At 40.7% G+C, this 17,351-nt stretch overlaps 4 protein-coding genes across 4 annotated transcripts in view; 3 read left to right on the forward strand and 1 right to left on the reverse strand.

Annotated features, from left to right (window-relative positions):
• Positions 1-43: 43 nt before the first annotated feature.
• cyb5a (cytochrome b5 type A (microsomal)) lies at positions 44-2,684 on the forward strand. The gene is made up of 5 exons (XM_008308042.3): positions 44-278; positions 1,343-1,471; positions 1,573-1,602; positions 1,684-1,718; positions 1,946-2,684. The coding sequence occupies exons 1-5, from the start codon at positions 141-143 to the stop codon at positions 2,028-2,030; spliced, it is 417 nt and encodes a 138-aa protein (XP_008306264.1). The 5' UTR covers positions 44-140; the 3' UTR covers positions 2,031-2,684.
• Positions 2,685-3,787: 1,103 nt separating this feature from the next.
• ppp1r3g (protein phosphatase 1 regulatory subunit 3G) lies at positions 3,788-4,997 on the forward strand. The gene has a single exon (XM_008308040.3). The coding sequence runs from the start codon at positions 3,805-3,807 to the stop codon at positions 4,675-4,677; it is 873 nt and encodes a 290-aa protein (XP_008306262.1). The 5' UTR covers positions 3,788-3,804; the 3' UTR covers positions 4,678-4,997.
• A 2,680-nt stretch (positions 4,998-7,677) lies between these two features.
• lyrm4b (LYR motif containing 4) lies at positions 7,678-16,826 on the reverse strand. Its single transcript, XM_008308039.3, has 3 exons — positions 16,670-16,826; positions 14,161-14,281; positions 7,678-7,970 (listed from the first exon to the last, which is right to left on the reverse strand). Exons 1-3 carry the CDS (start codon positions 16,753-16,755, stop codon positions 7,923-7,925), a joined length of 255 nt encoding a protein of 84 aa, XP_008306261.1. The 5' UTR covers positions 16,756-16,826; the 3' UTR covers positions 7,678-7,922.
• A 93-nt stretch (positions 16,827-16,919) lies between these two features.
• Positions 16,920-17,351, forward strand: part of fars2 (phenylalanyl-tRNA synthetase 2, mitochondrial) — a 42,403-nt gene continuing 41,971 nt past the window's right edge. The window contains exon 1 of the mRNA XM_008308038.3: positions 16,920-17,045. The gene's annotated coding sequence lies outside the window, so the exon portion shown is untranslated. The remainder of the gene's footprint in view (positions 17,046-17,351) is intronic.

The raw sequence follows: 17,351 nt of genomic DNA on the forward strand, positions 1-17,351 counted from the left end.
CATTTAAAGACTTTACTCTTACAGACCTGATAGCAGAAACTAGGGTAAAAGTTGTTTATGCGCAATCACTGGCGATTCACGCACGGGGGGTTATATAACGCCACGGTCGCATCCTGATACACACACATACCCTGACACAGATGGGTGAAAATGTGGAGAAGAGTCCGGAAGGTCTCCGGTACTACAGACTGTCGGAGATCGAGGAGCAGAACTCGTTCAGATTAACGTGGTTTGTTATTCACCACAAAGTTTACGATGTCACCAAGTTTCTGGAGGAGGTGAGCAAAAACCTGAACAAAGCATATTCTTTAACATGTATATTTTAACCACTGCATATTTTCCTAGTATTCATACTAACGTTTTGGTCAGAGTGAAAATGTTAGACAAGACATATTAGACAAGACTAGGATAAAACCTTGAGTTATTAACTTTTTATCAACTTGAACTGTACTTTGCTTTTATAGTTTTTACCTAAAATCTATCACTTTTGGTTGTGATAGAAAATCCTTAAACAGAACTCAGCAAATCAATGCTCAAGGTTTGGTAAACTGTCACAATTATTTATAAAGTTAAAACATACATACATATATATATATGCAACAATACTTGTATAATCAATTGATTCACTTATTGTGTCATCCTGTGTGGAAAATTCAAGTGTTCTCCTGCCGCAGCTATAGATTCAGATTATTTATTTGTTTTTTTCTGTGCTCTCTTCAAAATTTAATGAGCTGGAATTGTTTGAGGATTCAGATGTTTAAATATGAGTAGCTGGATTTTATTACTTAATGAAAAGATAATTTCTATCTGAACTATAATTACATGAATTAACACTATTTTTGTTTGCATGCAGACAACGTGTTCAACTGCTCATGTAAACAAAAAATATGACCAATCTTTGGATGTAAACAAAAAATAAGACCAATCTTTGGGGTCATGTAAGGTCACTGTAGTAAATCAGACGTTCTGGGGAGAATCGTGACACTTTTGCTCTATATTTGGTTTGACATGTCAGCTTTATGACAACACCACATTGCCAAATAAGAATTATAAATCTGATTAAAATTGTTGTTGTTATTGATAATTACTTTATTACATTTATTAGAGATCTTAACTGTCACAAAACATCAAGTACTTGCATATTTAATTTGTAAGATTTCTATTAAGAATAACATTAACTAAACAGATGTTATTAATGCTGTGTAAATGTGTATCCCAGTGTGGGATCAATCATGTTTAATCTAATCTCTAAATATAGTCAAACATGATACAAAAGAGTGTTGTAATGGTGACATAGTAATGATAATGTGTGTTTCTTTTTCTCTGTGTGTGTGTGTCACAGCACCCTGGAGGAGAGGAGGTGTTGAGGGAGCAGGCTGGAGGAAATGCCACTGAGAGTTTCGAGGATGTGGGACATTCCAGTGACGCCCGAGAGATGGCCAGCACGATGGTGATCGGAGAGCTACACCCGGTCAGTCTGCTTTTGTGTTATGTGTTTGTGTGTGCGTATATGTGTAACATATATTCAAATTTAAAAGTCACATGTCTATGTGTGTCTTTGTTTGTTGTTAGGACGACAGAGCGGCTTTCGACAAACCTGTGGTGAGTTCAAGGTCGTGTGTTTTGTTGGTGCAGCTGCTTAAAAAGCTGTGTCATTGCAGTGATGTTGTCTTTTTTGCACAGGAATCTGTGGTGAGGACTGTAGAACAAGAGAACAGGTATTACACTAACACACTTTTTTTTATTGGTTAGCTTAACTGATCTCTGACTCCTGCACGTAGTGGTACAACTGGTTTTGTTGCACAAATATATAAGCAGTCAACTGATCATTTTTATCTTGTTAGAGGAGTTATTTTCTGTCATAGTCCTCTAGGAAGTTTGTTAACTTAAACAACTTTATAACTAAAGAATTAATCAGATGACCAATGAGTTGATTCTCCTGCAGCTGGTGGTCCAGCTTGGTGATCCCGTTCCTGTCGGCTGCCATCATCATGCTTGGATATCGCGTTTTTACTGCAGAGAGCGAGTGACATCATCAGCGAACCACGCTGCATTTCTGAAAAGGACTACAATTGACAGCTCTATGCCAACATGGTGGCTCCGCCCACTGTGTTTTGTGACCACTCACTAAATCTTTCCTAAATACACTGTATTTAGATCCATAGCCGAGTACAAGCGACCAATCAAGTCACATCGTAAAAAACAAAGTCATTGACATTGAATGTTGAATCAATGTATTTTCTACAAATGTACAATGTCTTTATCCAAACTGTATTTTTTACCTAAATGTTAATGAACATGTAAAGAAGTGACCACAAGTGACATCATAATGTCATTACACCACAGTCAAGTGACTTTAGACAAACTCATTTTTTCCATTCTTTTTATGTTGAGTTAATCTCCTGATGTCTGTGATTCTGAGTGCTTTTCTGAGGTGGCCTCAGATTAGGAGTTTCATCTTAGACCAGTTTAAGGAGAGCTGAGGAAAACCTGCATCTTATCAGAGAAGCTATTAAAGCAGCAGCAGCCACATCCCATCTCACACGAGGTAGAAAATGCTGATCTCTGCGTGTCCTAAGGGAAGTTTCCTCTGTTCATTTTAAGTCACATGATCTTTTTATTACCATGACTATGTTTTAATAATTAAGTTAATTTATAAAGAAATAAAAAAAAGTTTTCCTTGGTTCCTGTTTCTTTACACAAGTTTGGTACATTTAAATAATAAGCCTTGGGGTTTTCTAGCTACTTACTCTGCAATTTTTTCTTAAAATAATTTTACAATAAGTTTAAAAAATTGGAGTGAGAAGTTTTGTCAAGGGTTCCAAAAGGTCCAAGTGACCAGAATGGATGACTTACTCCAGTCTGGAACTGAATGTCAACTCAGAAGTTTCTTCTGAGAAATTCCTGTATATTTTCTCTACAGAAAGAAACTTGAACCCTTGATTCAAGGTCGCTCAAACAAACCATCGAGGCCAGGTCTAAGGTCAGGGGAACTTCTCATCTGTCAAATCGGGAGGAAACTGAGGGACTTCTCCCAGGAAGAATGGATCGAGATACCAGGAGAGACTGGTAGCAATTGTGCCATTGAAAGGCAGGTGCTGCCCCCTGTTGCTACAAACTGTATTTGCATCTGATTGTTCAGGGTTTTTTTTTTTTTTTTAATTCTCGATGTCCATTTTAAGAAACGTCACGGGGACGTTTTAGCGTGTTCATGATGTCACGTGCTTGTTTACTTTACACTTGACGTGACGCATTCGTGTTGGAGACACGAGGAGCAGCCGTGACGTCGTTGGCTCAGCAGTTTGTTTGCTCGGTCCTTGACCTTCAAAGAAATAACAGCAATAATAACAACATTACGTTTGTTATTTACAACAATAAGCAGTAAAACAATAGAATCTATCAAAGAAACGTATAAATAACGGCATGATCACCAGAAAATAACAACTTTAGTCACTTTTATATAAACCTCTAAATACAAACTTCGATTGTGTTACAGAACATTTTTATAGTAAATTCAATAATGGAAGAAAGTTGCTTCTTAATTTTAGTAAAGTCAATGTGTCACTCAGTGTGTACTACTACCAATAATAATAATAATAATAATAATAATAATAATATTACTCTCTCTCTATATTTATTTATATATACATACAGCTGTACGTGACACTGGTCGTGTATAAAATAAACTCTGTGACACGCGCACAGCTGACGCATGTGTTGCTTGTTACGTGACTATGCGCGTCTCCGTGGACGTGCACACGCTCACTCTCTATAGAAGGCTCCCCGCAGCGGAGGGACGCACACATGTCCCGTTCGGCACAGGTGCACAGTGGGGAAGCCGCCGCAGGGCTCTCCTTGGGCATGTACACGGAGAACGGCATGGAGGAGGCGCTGGAGGACGAAGAAGGAGAGGAGGAGGAAGAGGCGAGGGAGGAGGAGGAGGAGCAGGAAGAAGATGGAGACCTGGAGGATGAAGTGGACGCTTCTCGGTTAGAGAAGTTCATGAGAGACCGAAGGAGAGCGCAGTCTCTGCCAGCACTGCTCAGCTGCGGTGCCGGCGCCAGTGGCGAAAGGAAACGAGTAAAGTTCGCGGACTCCATGGGTCTGAACTTGGCCAGCGTCAAACACTTTAGCGCTCTGGAGGAGCCGCAGATTCCCACCAAAGTTCTGTCCCGACACCGGAGTCTCCCGTTGCCGTCCCAACACCAGGAGGCGCTGTTGTGTCAGAACTTCAGGTCCACTGTCAATTTGGACACCCACCGCCTGGTAACTTGCTTCCCGGAGCCGCGGGACACGGAGCTCAGAGTCCAGCAGCTGCGCGTCTGTCTGGAGAAGGTCTCCATCACACCCTTCGACGTGCGCGGACAAATCCGCGTGCTGTGTGACCGGGGCGCAGTCAGGGAGGTCGGGGTCAGGTACACCTTCAACGAATGGCTGTCCCATGTGGACGCGCAAGCCTTGCGCGTGTCCGCAGATGATGTCCGGGGCCTGCGGGGAGAGCGCTTCTCCTTCACCGTGTACACGCCACCATTTATGGACCGCAGCTGCGCAGTACATTTCGCCGTGTACCTGAAGAGCGAACAGGGGGAGTTCTGGGACAACAACCAGGGTCTGAACTACACGCTCCGGCACCGCAGTGTGCACGGCAACGCGCGTGACAAATATTATGCCTTCTGAGTATTCTCTAACGGGGGCGTAGAGCCTTTACGTCCGTGCGTAAAACCCTTAAGAATTCCGCACTCACGCCATGTGGTGTCGTGATCGGACTCCCCACGCCGTAGGGTTGTTGGTTCCAAACCTTTGACCTTACAGTCATCACTGTGTTTGTGTCACTGCTGCTGCTGGGATCAAAACAAAGATGCAAATGCAAATTGTGACCGTCCATATTAACGTTTATAGGTACAATTTATAACACATTGGCGAAATTTTATAATTATACTCAAGTGTTTTCGTTTTACATTTATCATGGTTTTAAAATAAAAGTTTTCTGAGCCTTAGAATTTGACTTTTCTATGAACTTCAGGGAAATGCTGACTTTGTCAAGACTTTCTTTTCTTGCCTTTGACAGTGAAAAGAAACAGGAGAATCGTTCTGGGTTCGACAGGTTGCTCTAATTCCATGGCTCACGAGAATCGTTCTGGGTTCGACAGGTTGCCCTAATTCCCTGGCTCACTTGAGACTTTTTATAAGTTCAGTGTTTTGAGGTTTTTATTCAGTTTTTTTCAAGGATTTGTTTTAATCAGCAGACCTGGAGTTTGTTCTGTACGTGAGCGTCACCACATCCCATCCCTGTGTGTCTGTCAGCGCTCTCTTTACATTAGGTGAGAAGTTCAGGAGTCCAATGCCTCTGGAAAAAAAAAAGTCGTATTGACAAACGTCTGTTTGTTCTGTCAACACCGTCTCTGGTTTAGAAAGATTTAAACGTCAGTGTGGCTGTTGCTGCAGCGACCCGGAGAGCAGGACACGTCACCAGAACATCCAGTTTCATTACAAAGACCAGGCTTAAACCCAGTGACCTGCTGCCCTGCTGTCAGTGTAATCAACTACACCCACAAAAAGAAGAAGCTGGAATCATTTGACGTGATAGTTTTAAAGTCACCATTCCATGAAAATACAGTAGAGCACAACACCTAGTTACAGTAGAAGGATTGTATCATCGGAGAAATAATGTGGCAAATACAACGTGTTTTTGTGTCAGATCTAGACCATAATAGTTCCACACAACCAACACCAACAGTCAGTTACAACTGAATCAGCAGCTGGTTCAATATTTCAGGAGAAGCAGCTGTGGGGAACAAGTTTTAAATATTCATATTACTGTTTAATGTTTTTTTTTGTTAGAGGCAGAAGAAACAAATGTAAATAATACACTGTATAATGAAGTTCTGAGATCTGACGGGCTGCCATTAGAACATTTTCAAGTAAAGTGGACGGCCTTTCTGAGGCCCTTTGACTGAATGAAATGTCCTTAGATCTCCATCTTCTAGACCGTCCCACTGAAGGACCTCAGTGTCTGTGTGTAAAAACAGCACAGTGGTGTTCAGCTGTGACAGACAGACGATTTCAAAAATGATTATCGTACAAATCATCACAGAACAGAGTCTCTGTGTTCTCTGTGATCTGAGAACATGGTCTAAAGTCTGCACAGTCTTTGAACCTGCAGGGAACACAGTCTGCAGACAACAGTCAGAGTCAGAAACAAAGAGATAAAAAAAAAAATCCTCTCCCTCCATTCATATGTGTGACTGAATGACTTGGTGCAGTTACAGGGTCCTTCAAACTCAGTCCTTTAGAAGAAATGAAGGATCCTGTTCACTGGAATGACATGCATTCATTTTCAAGATGCTTCATCAACAGTCGTTGGTAAAAAGCATCTCAAAGTGACAACTAATTGCATAATAAATGAACAAGGCAATGAAGAACGTGACTAACATTGATCCTGGTACAAACCCACAAACATATTCCTGAATTCCATTCATTCCCACTACGATAGATATTTAAAAAAAAAAAAAAGAAAGAAATCAGAGGAAGCTGATGGTGTTTGGATTTCCTCCATTTCACAACATTCAAGCCAACTTCCTGTTGGCTGCAGCCTGATGTCTGACCACCGTGGACGACATGTGGTCAGACTGTCTGATAGTGATAGTGCTTCTGGATTGGAGGTGACTTTTTAAATACGGTCACCGTGTCAGAGACCATAACTGGGACAAAAAGAAAAAAAAAGTGAATAATGTGTGTGTGCATGTGAGTTGAAGGTTTGGACTGATTGACCAACATGATCGTGGACATGGTGTTTTTGTGTAAGTGGGTCACGGAGCTCATCTCTGAGCAAACACAGAAGTTTATTTTTAGAAACGGGTAAAATCTTGCAGGTCAGTCAACCTTCACCACCAAAGAAACCAAACCCACCTCTGACCTCGGCTTGTCTGCTTGTAATCACACTCACGCCGTCAGTGAGTGTTTCCTTATCCATACATACACACACGCCCACTCCGACACACACACACAAATATACACAAACAGTCAGTCACAGAAACTCAGGAAATAAACCTCTTTATTTGAGGCGTGTGAATGACCATTTCAAACATGTTGGACTAAATGTGCATTACGATAAAATTGACAAGATGTCTGACAACTAGATGAGATTGAGATTGAATATTAATAATAGAAATTTGACAAAAATTAATTACGTGGCTCTCTACAGATGGCGCTGCAGACACACCAGAGGCTAACACCTCATTATCCTAATCAGTTTTTTGGCAGACAGTAAACTCAGTGATGTTATATTAGTGACCATCATCACTGACCTGTCGCTGCCTCCAGTAGAAAGTTAAAACATGATATTTCTCTGGCTTTGGCATCAGATTTACCATAAATGACCACAAGGGGCAGCAGCAGACCAACAGCTCATATAATCAAGGAGGTGGCAGTTAAGTATTTAACATTTACCAAGATAGGACTGACTTTAACGTCTGAAATATCCACTCAACATAAAGACAAACAACATGTCCCATCTGAAATATCCACTCAACATAAAGACAATGACGTAGCAAACAACATGTCCCACATCATGTTCAATATCAACACGAAACTGTCAATCAATAAATGTCACACAAAATCAGTTTGTCAGTAATAAAAACAAAACAAAACAACAACAACAACAAACTCTCAGACACCTTTAGGTTTGTTTGGATGTGGATGTTAAACAGAATAAATCAATAAAACAATCACATGGTAATGATCCTAAGAGTGTGTAACAGGACGATGCACTGACGTGTCAATAATCAGGTCTAAACTCTGAACGGCTGCTCGCTGCTTTCTTCCCCACAATGCATTTCAGCCAAAACCACCTGCACCTGGTCACGTCTATGTGCAAATAAACGTGTTTGTGTCGAGGGCTGTTCCTCCGACCCCTGGTCCTTTCACTCCACCACAGTCTTTTGTGTCTCATACATCCTTCCCACAGCCACCTGCAAAACACAGAACAGTTTGACCTAAAGGTGGCGCCGTTCCATTAAAGAAAACGAATAAAAAGAAAAAGAAAACCATGAAAAAACCCCTGCTTGTGGTCCCCAGCATTATTTTCACCAACAGAACAGGGTGCATAAAACACTGCAACTAGACTGAGTGGAGTGGTTTTAACTGACTATTTTTCAAAATAAAATACCATGCAGAGTAATTAAATTCAAAATAAAACTTCTAATTCACTCCATTGAACCTCTACCAAATGATCCACGACCCTGTGTTTGTGGAGGACATCGTCAAATGAGAACAGAAGCAGAAGATTAGAATAAAAACAACAACAACAACAACAAAAATCTAACAGAACATTTGACATTTGGATGGTTTAGTGAGACTGCACTGTAGGCTGCAGGAGTTCTTAACAGATTCACTCTTAAATTAAAGTGCTTCATACAGCATCAAACCAATAAAACCAAACCAAAATTATAATTCAAGTACTTTACAAATATTTAAGCACCTGTGCTGGGAACTTGTTTTTATGGGCAAACTCTGCTGAGTCACTGGTTTTAAAGCCTAGCTGTGGTTAGGAAAAATAGCTTAGATCTGCAGTAGTCATAGAGTTCTCAATGCAATAAAATGTACTATAAAAAGTTTGAATTAAAAAAAAATATATCTGAAAATGTGTTTGTTTGCAGAGAACCTTCATAGTCGTGTAAAGTCTATATTTGTTCTGACACTACAGAGGTTTGTAGTATGAAGTTTTGTACTGTATGTACAGACTGTGTATCAGTACATGTTTGTGTGTGTCACAGTCCAATATTGATTTTTTGGAACAGCTTGAACAAAAAAAGCAAACATGTGTCTGTGCAGGTACTTTTCTTCTACAATAGTTCACTAGAATTAGTAAATGTCCTAAACACACACACACATACCCACACACACCGTTATATTACTCACCAAAATAATTACTTAAGTCAATAAGACAGTGTTTGTGTTGTCATGCCCCTGCATCACCAGCAGGGGGAGACGTTTGCTCACAAATATTTGTTACTCCACCTTCACTCTGTCCCTTCCTTTTGTTTTTCGATTTTTTTTAAGTGCATGTCGTCTTCATTGGCTGGATTGTGGGGATAAATGAAGGTGGGTGTATTAGGACCAATCAGGTTGGAGGGGGCGTGGCTCTCATGTAAATTGCTGCGGCTGTGGCTGCTAACAAAGAGAAGGCATCTCTCCTTCTGTTCATCTTAATACTTTTTCCTGTTCTCCATTTTTCTTGCGCTGCTCATACACTGATGATGATGTCATGCATCAAATTCAGAGCGTGAAAATGTCACGCCCGCTAGCCGCAAATCAATGCACTCAGAACGGGAGACGTGGTCAAGACGACACGAGCAGACATGAGATCTAAATGATGCTGATGGAGGTCAGGTTTACTGTTGTCAATCAACGGCTGGACTGAGTTCTTTTCAAACTGCTGACCTAGCTATTTTCAGGGTAAACCGAGGCAGAGAAAAACACCCAGAGAGCAGCTGCTGAGCAGCGACACCTTGTCCATGTCAGAGGTCAGAGGAGAACAGGCAGACGGGTTGAAGCTGATGGGAAGACAGCAGTCCCTGTAATGACCCCTCCTCACAACTGAGGCTACAGCAGAGAATGTGTGAACTAACAACAAGTCTAGTCTTGAAGCAGATGGTCCACAGCAGCAGACCACACGACGTTCTTCTACAACCACACACACACACACGACAGTCGTAATGAAACTTCAACTTCATAGTACAATGAGGCTCAATGACCTCAGATGACCTCTTGGCTGAGTGGAAGAAGATGACAAGATGTTACGTTGTACGCTCACTAAAGCAGGGGTGTCAAACATACAGCCCGTGGTTCAGGTCTGGCCCACTTGGATCTTCAGTCTGGCTTATTTGATGAATTTTGGAAATAAGAAAAATACACAATGACTTAATGTTCAGAATATTTTTTGTAAAATTCCATTTCATTAAATATGAATAAATATCTAACATACTTGTATTTCTATGGATGAAAACAAATGGATGAAAACAACTTATTCCATGAACCGAAATAAGTTGGCCACCCCTGCACTGAAGAAGAAAACAAATGGATGAAAACAACTTATTGAACCGAAACCGAACCGAAATAAGTTGGACACTCCTGCACTGAAGAATTTAATTTTTTTTCCTTTTTTTTTTTTTTTACAAATCAAGAGCATTATATTTATTTTTTTCAGAATGATTTTTTTTTGATGATTTTGCTGCCACTGATCTTTATAAACCACTGTTAATCAGACACAAATGTCATGGCTGGTTTCCTTCATGAATAAAAACAATGGTTGGCAGGTTAACTGTGGTGGTGGGCGGCTGGCGTTGGCATTAACACAAGTATAAGTCATTGAGAGCTAAATTCTGAAAGCGTGGGCGTAGGAGGGCGCTGCTAATTCTTCAGAAAAACTCTCCAGAGTCGTGTTCAACCACAATATGAAAAAATCTCAAAAAAATAACAGGAGACAGAAACAATCGAAGCTCAAGAGTCGATGGAAGTGGGAGGAAAGAGATGAAGCGAACGACGCAGGGAAACCCGAGGAGGATCAGTCAGAGGAAAACGAGCAGAGATGAGAATAAAAACACACACACACACACAAAATAAAAACTGAGGGACGAGGATAAAAAGACGAGAGCATTCTGTCAAAGAGAAACTAACGGAGGCCTGTGAAGAGGAGGAGGAGGAATTGGAGGAGAAGAGCAGAGGATGAAAGGAGATCAGGCTCATAATAAACAGAGCAGGAGGAATAAACAAGTCGCAGCTTTTCAGAGACGTATGGTTGGTCTGCAGACTGAAGATTCAGGCGTCTCCACAGTTGGACACTCATTAAACCAGGCCTTTCATGTAGAACCAAACTGATGTTCATTTTCTGCATCCACCCAGGAGGTGGGTGGATGGCAGGTTCCATTCAAGACTAGACTAGATCAAGTGTTGATGACGCACTTGTCATTTATAAGTATTTATAAGCATTTTTAAAAAAAGACATTGGCACGAAAGTTACAGGACCAGAGTGATATTAAAATCTGTATGAAAAGATTCAACAAACAAGAAAATAAATGACTTTTTTTCTCTCTCTCTTTCTCTCACTTGTTTCATCTCAGACTCTTTGGCCTGAAGCTCTGAACCAAACCTCAGTCTCTTCTGTTTCAGACCTTTTATTTCTCCGGAGGATCAAATCAACTCTTTCATGACTCATTCTCACATTTCACATCCATCACACGTCCACTACCAAACTCTGACACCGACTCTGCTCTCCTCACAATCAAGGGATAAAACAGACGTCTGCCGACTAGACAGGGGTTGCCGGTTTGATTCCTGGCTCAAATTTAAAACTGGAATTTCACTCCTAAGATGAACATCAAATGATAATGTTAGACAAATATGTGATATTTATTTTATTTTATTTGACCGTCTAGCTCAGTGTTTCCCAAACTTTTTTTTTCTGGGGACCTATATTTTAAAAGTTTTGCGACCCAAGTCAATAGACATTATCCGTAAACTCCGGGGAAACATGACGCGAGACGACCCAAAGAAAAAAAAAATCTCTTGCGACCCAACAAGGGTCGTGATCCAGTCTTTGAGAAACAATGGTCTAGCTCCTAAGGTGCCGTCTAGAAACATCCTGGCCCTCCAACAAATGGAGTTAGTGACCCCTGTCCTTCAGTTTTAGTAGAGCGTAAACAGAAAAAGGAACAATGTCTCACACATTACTGTGTTTTGGTGTCATCACATGCATGTGCTGTCCTCAACCTCACTGTGTCCCTCTTTGTCCTCCACTTATCTGCTTAATGTGTGAGTGTGTGTTTCCAGTATCTCCTCAGACTTTGACTCATCAATGATTCAGGTAGTGTTCAAGACATCAGGACATCTACATCTCCATGTCTTTGTCTCCTCTGTCTTTTTTTTTACTTTACTGTTTTTCATAAATACTGTAAAGATCCAACAGTTCCTATTGGTTTGTCATTACAATGACATCACAAGAGAGGCTTTGGTAATTTTTCATTTGTCACAAAGACACAAATGAACTGAGTAACCCACTGAGTCTGAGTCTGGGTCTGGTGATGTCAAAACCAATCGAATCAAATCCAGATCAGGTGACACCAAGAAGGTGGAGGTTTTTACAGGTGGGAATTTCTATCGCGGAGAAACATATCTGGAAACCACAGACCTGAGACAGACACACACACATGCACACACACACACACACAGTACTGCAGTCAGACCTCCCTGTTGCCTCGTGTGGGTCTGAGCGCCAGAGATCTTAAAAATGGACCGATGGGACGTCTTCATTTACACAGCAGTCCTACTGTTACTGTGTGTGAGTGTGTGAGAGTGGAGGACACTCCTACTGTTACTGTGTGTGAGTGTGTGTGAGTGGGGGACACTGTCCTTGTCCTTGGATTTCACCCTCACTTGAAACCCACCCACCCCTGGGTGATAAAAGTTAGTATTTCCTGTATTAACTGTTTCAGTGTTTGTTAAACTTGTGTTACATTTTGCAGTTATTTCATCTACTGTAGTAAATGCTGCAAAAAAAAAAACAAACCCAAAAAAACAAACTTTGTCTTAATCTTAGTCTGCCCTAGAAAACACTCCAGTGCAGTTGCGTCATCTTTCAGGTTCTGGGACCAAGTCAGACAAAATTGTGATGAAGTTTAAAAAGCCTCTGCAGCAAACCCAACCCAAGCCCAGGGCGGCCAGGCAGAAGAAAAAGACCAAGGAAACGAAGAAACCAGCTGAACAAAACAGAAGCAAAGGGAGAATAATGACAGAGTCCAACCACAGACGACTGTCTGTGAGCGAGCTCTTCACTCAGACGTTATGAAACAACAGTCCACTTCAGACTAATGGAAGATCCAGCAGCCGCTGCACTGCAGAGACAGAAGCCTCCTCACTGGAGTCGTTTGTTCCAACAGTCGATAGTAATGACTGGAAATGACACGCAATAACAGCCAAAGGCCCGGGCTGTGGTGCTGTATCTGAGGATCCACCAGGGAGACGGTCACTCGGTCTCACTGATGACACCAAGAAAAAGTCATTTCAGCCACTTAACTAAAGACTTGGGGAAAAAAAAACAAACCAAAATCAATGTCAGTGTGAGGCTACTGTAATCATAAGGATGAGCTCTCTGCTTTATCACATCGTTGTACTTATCAAAGGTCCGCTGAGAAAACTGGTGTTTTAACCTCATGCTGGTCAACTGCTGCCTCTTGTGCTCAGTTTGTGTCCCTGATATATCGTTGAGGACCTGACTGCAACATTTTAAAATTAAAAATTGCACAATTAAACTTAGTGATGGAGGCAGCAGTGAATTAACACCTGGTGTGTTGATGTTAAAACAAGCACAAACTACAGCCCGTGGACCACATACGGCCCGCTGGGCTTTCTAAACTTGCCCACCAAACACTGTTTTTTTTTTTCATTCCATTTGACCAGGTTGCGTCTCTGCAGGTGTGATCAGTGACAGCAGCGACCGGTGAAGCATCAATGACGCAGGAGACTCCACTCCAGAAAGGAGTCATCTCTCCTCCCTCTTTGGAGCCGCTGTAAATCTTTTATTCTGTTCCACAGACGTCCTGCTCAGTTATCACTGCTGCTGCCACACCTGACTGACCTACCAGAGCCCTGAACCAACGCACACGTACACACACACATACAGTGAGCTGCAGACACAGACTGTTAAACACAGCAGACCGCTGACATGAATAAAACAGACAGCTTTGTTCCCCACTGACTCCTCTTTCTTCTCTGACTAACTCCACCAAATTTGAGTCTTACTCCATCAACTACTGGACGTCATTTTCTACTTTAATTCTTCTTCATTCCTTAAACCTTTCTTCCTTTTTCATCTCTTCCTCCTTTACCGTCCTTCTCTGTTCAAACATTGATCCAACACCTTCACCCTTTCTCTCCGACTGTTTCACTGTGGCTTCACACACACACACACACACACAAAGTGGTTCCTCCTCCAAAAAACAGAGGAGGCTCTGCAGCTGCAATCCATCATCTCTGCTCCCTAACTTTGCTTTAAAAGGCACACATGCCTCCTCCCTGCCCCCCTCCCCCCCCACATACACACAGTGATGCGCATAGAAAGAATTTAAAGTTTAGATAATGTGTGTGTGTGTGTGTGTGCGTTACCTGTCTCTGAATCACTGCCAGTGTATTCCGTCCCTCCTCCATCAGTCTCTCCAACGTCCTTGGATCCTCTATGTTGCTGTTGGCCCTGAAGGCATCGCGCACTCGCCTTACTGCATATGTCCTGTGACAGAACCACACACACACAGAGAAACAGTTAAATTTCCACCTTTACCCAAATAAACAAACATTTTTATTTTTGGACAAATAGTCCAAAAATAAAGTTCAAACACCGTGACTCATGCATTAAGAGGGGATGTGACACTGTATGATATACAGATATTTGATATTTTAAAAAACAAAATTAACTCCAATCATAAAGTTAATTGTAAAGCAAAGCTTCAAATCTGAATCACGATTAGGATGTTTTTAAACCTCAGTTTAAACGTCTTTGGGAGGCCCCTCTCGTCTTTTGGCCTTGTAACAGACCAAATGAGGACGACGACCTTGAACAGCTGTGTCACTGTCCTGCAAAGCCATTCGTCTTCTCCATCCATCTTTTCTGGGCTCATTTGAGATTTAAGACGCAGCCAGTAAAAGTGTGACATATTATATTTTACAGGGTGTAATGATGGAGGAGTGAAACTGGTTCAGGCTGGTTTTATAGAAATGATAGAGAAAAAAAACATAAGGTGAAAAAGGACGGAAGGAGAAAATGTAATGGACATACAGAGTGGGAGGCAACAGAAGAAGAATGTCGTAAAATAATATAATAGGAGTAAAAGAGGACGTGGTTGAAGGTACATGACAGCAAAGAAGATAAGAGAAGGAGATAAGGAGGAAAGATTTATCTATTTAACATTTCCATATTTATTTGTTAATCAAAAGCTTCTGCCATTTCCTGACGGGTTGACAGCTTTTTTAACACCAGACCACAAAGTGAGGAGAGTTATTTTTAGAAAGGCAGACAGACATAAAGAGGACAAAGAAACAATCAAAGTCACACATTAATAGAGAAAAACAAAAATCATCAATTTGTTCTGTTCGTTGATGTTCAAGTAAAGACAAACAACCAATTTCTGACACTCCTCCTCTTCATCACCACAAACATCTTTGTATCATAAACTGCAGGGATGTACATTCAGCTATAGTCACCGAACCTTCCTGAAAGTGAGGAGGAGGTTTTCTCCAACAAATATGCCGTCTAGATGAAATTCCTCTAATCACATAAAAAGACAGTTGTAATAAAATGACAGATCATAATTTGATGTAACTTTGCAGGAAACTTTTAGAACCTTCAGACCTAAATCATGGCCCTCCTAAATATTCTGCATTTTATCATCTATTAAAAGAAATATACAGTATATATTTTTAAAGATGATTCCATTCTACAGCAAAATTCTTAAAAGAAATTTATTTAGTCCTAAATAAAGTGCCACATAGGAGTCCTGGGCATATTCATCCACCTGAATAAAAACTTATTGATCTGAGAAAATGAACAAAGACAGGAGCCACAGTGAAAGACCCTGGTGCAGCTCCTCCGCTGGTGGGTAATTAAGCCTGTAGGTCGATGTAAAATAATTTAAGGGTGTGATATAAAAACAAACAGGTGCAGCTTCAGCAGATTAAACTCAATGTTAACCCAATATCAGTTGGAGGCTGTTCAAGCTGTGTCAGAGCTGGATATTGATCAGTGGAGTGTGAGCAGCGGTCGAGCAGTAAGAAGGTCACAGACTCTGCACAGCTGCTGAGTTTAGTACACTTAAACATGTACTGACAAAGAGTCTCCGACTAGAATTAAACACCTTGATGTTTATTTACATGAATATTGAAGACAGACACCTAAAAAAACAACTATTTGAAGCAAAGACCTTTCTACACTGTAACAATAAATAATTGAAATAGCTTGGTTGCGTTGTCGGGGACTGTAGAGAAATTATAGGATACAATAAATAATTGAAATAGCTTGGTTGCATTGTCGGGGACTGTAGAGAAATTATGACTTTGAATAGCTACAACATCCTGCTTATGGTAAAATCTCAAAAATCACCACTCAATGACACCTTGCTTACTGTTTGAACGACCCCAAAACTGCTAAAACTATTCTACTTACTGTTTGAACGACCCCAAAACTGCTATACTACCTATATACTATACTAACTATTCTACCTCTTTATTATCATCAGAAATACCAAAGCCAGTAAACCACAGCAGGTACCTTAACTGTGGAAAAATTTACCAGTTTAAACTTCTTTTAAAAATAACTGAAGGGATTACCTTGGTGCAACCATGTTATACTGACGCATGCATTTGTTTACTGCTAAAATGTTGGACATTTAACAGTTTTTATAAATGCCAAACGGTAATTAGGATCGTTTCGTAGTTTAACGTATTCCTGTCATGTACCTATGACATCTGGCCCCAAGCTGGTTGAATTTTTCAATAAAAAAATATCCATATGTTAACAACAGTTAGCTTGCTAAGTTACCACATTTAAACAGATGAGGTTCGATATAAGCAGCAGTGTCAACGCCTTTGAAAACTCATCCAAAGATGACTAGTTGTTTCGTACCTGTAGTTATATGAAGAAAACTTGCTACTTTCTCTCAGCATCGTCCTATACAGAGAAATCACCTGAGCTCGACTGGACGCAGCCATCTTGATGCGTAAGACGCTGCTGCTTCTCCGCCACTGCCGTTTAACATTAGGACCCGTCGAATGGTGTGTTCACGGAGCGCCTATTCAATTACGGTCATTTCACCCTGCGAGGAACTTAAATACATAAATAAAATTGGCGAATAATTCTACCAAAATAAAACATCGTTATTTCATAGACATATTTAACAAAAACAATAACATGAACTACAATTAGACCATTATTTATCATCAGGCAATTGTAAAGACATTCTCACGGACTCCACATTTACAGCACTGAAGAGGGACACAAGGTGAGTTTTCCTTTAAATTGTATTCACTTCTCATTGCAAATATTTTATTTGGACGGCTTAACGATATTTTACAACATCTGACTCACACACAGCGACTAATAACGCGCTCTGTTAGATTGTGTCGTTTTGTCCTCTAAAACAGTGCTAGATCTGTTAGCTTCCATGCTAAAAACACAACTGAATATTTAAAATTGAGCATATTTATATTCAGAATAATCACTGATAAAGGTATGTAAGTGTAGTTATGAGGTTCTGATACAATAATCCAGGGTGACCCAATTGAATACAATGTAAATAGTCATGGAA

This window comes from Cynoglossus semilaevis, chromosome 3 (assembly GCF_000523025.1).
Source record: "Cynoglossus semilaevis isolate Cse_v1.0 chromosome 3, Cse_v1.0, whole genome shotgun sequence".
In the NCBI taxonomy this organism is placed as follows: Eukaryota; Metazoa; Chordata; class Actinopteri; order Pleuronectiformes; family Cynoglossidae; genus Cynoglossus; species Cynoglossus semilaevis.

Coding starts and splice junctions, on each gene's coding strand:
- cyb5a (XM_008308042.3), top strand. CDS start 141: ATGGGTGAAAATGTGGAGAAGAGTCCGGAAGGTCTCCGGTACTACAGA. Junction 1,472..1,572: donor TGATCGGAGAGCTACACCCG/GTCAGTCTGCTT, acceptor GTTTGTTGTTAG/GACGACAGAGCGGCTTTCGA. Junction 1,603..1,683: donor CGGCTTTCGACAAACCTGTG/GTGAGTTCAAGG, acceptor TTTTTTGCACAG/GAATCTGTGGTGAGGACTGT.
- ppp1r3g (XM_008308040.3), top strand. CDS start 3,805: ATGTCCCGTTCGGCACAGGTGCACAGTGGGGAAGCCGCCGCAGGGCTC.
- lyrm4b (XM_008308039.3), bottom strand. CDS start 16,755: ATGGCTGCGTCCAGTCGAGCTCAGGTGATTTCTCTGTATAGGACGATG. Junction 14,282..16,669: donor TTTTCTTCATATAACTACAG/GTACGAAACAAC, acceptor GTTCTGTCACAG/GACATATGCAGTAAGGCGAG. Junction 7,971..14,160: donor TGGCAGTGATTCAGAGACAG/GTAACGCACACA, acceptor TGTGTTTTGCAG/GTGGCTGTGGGAAGGATGTA.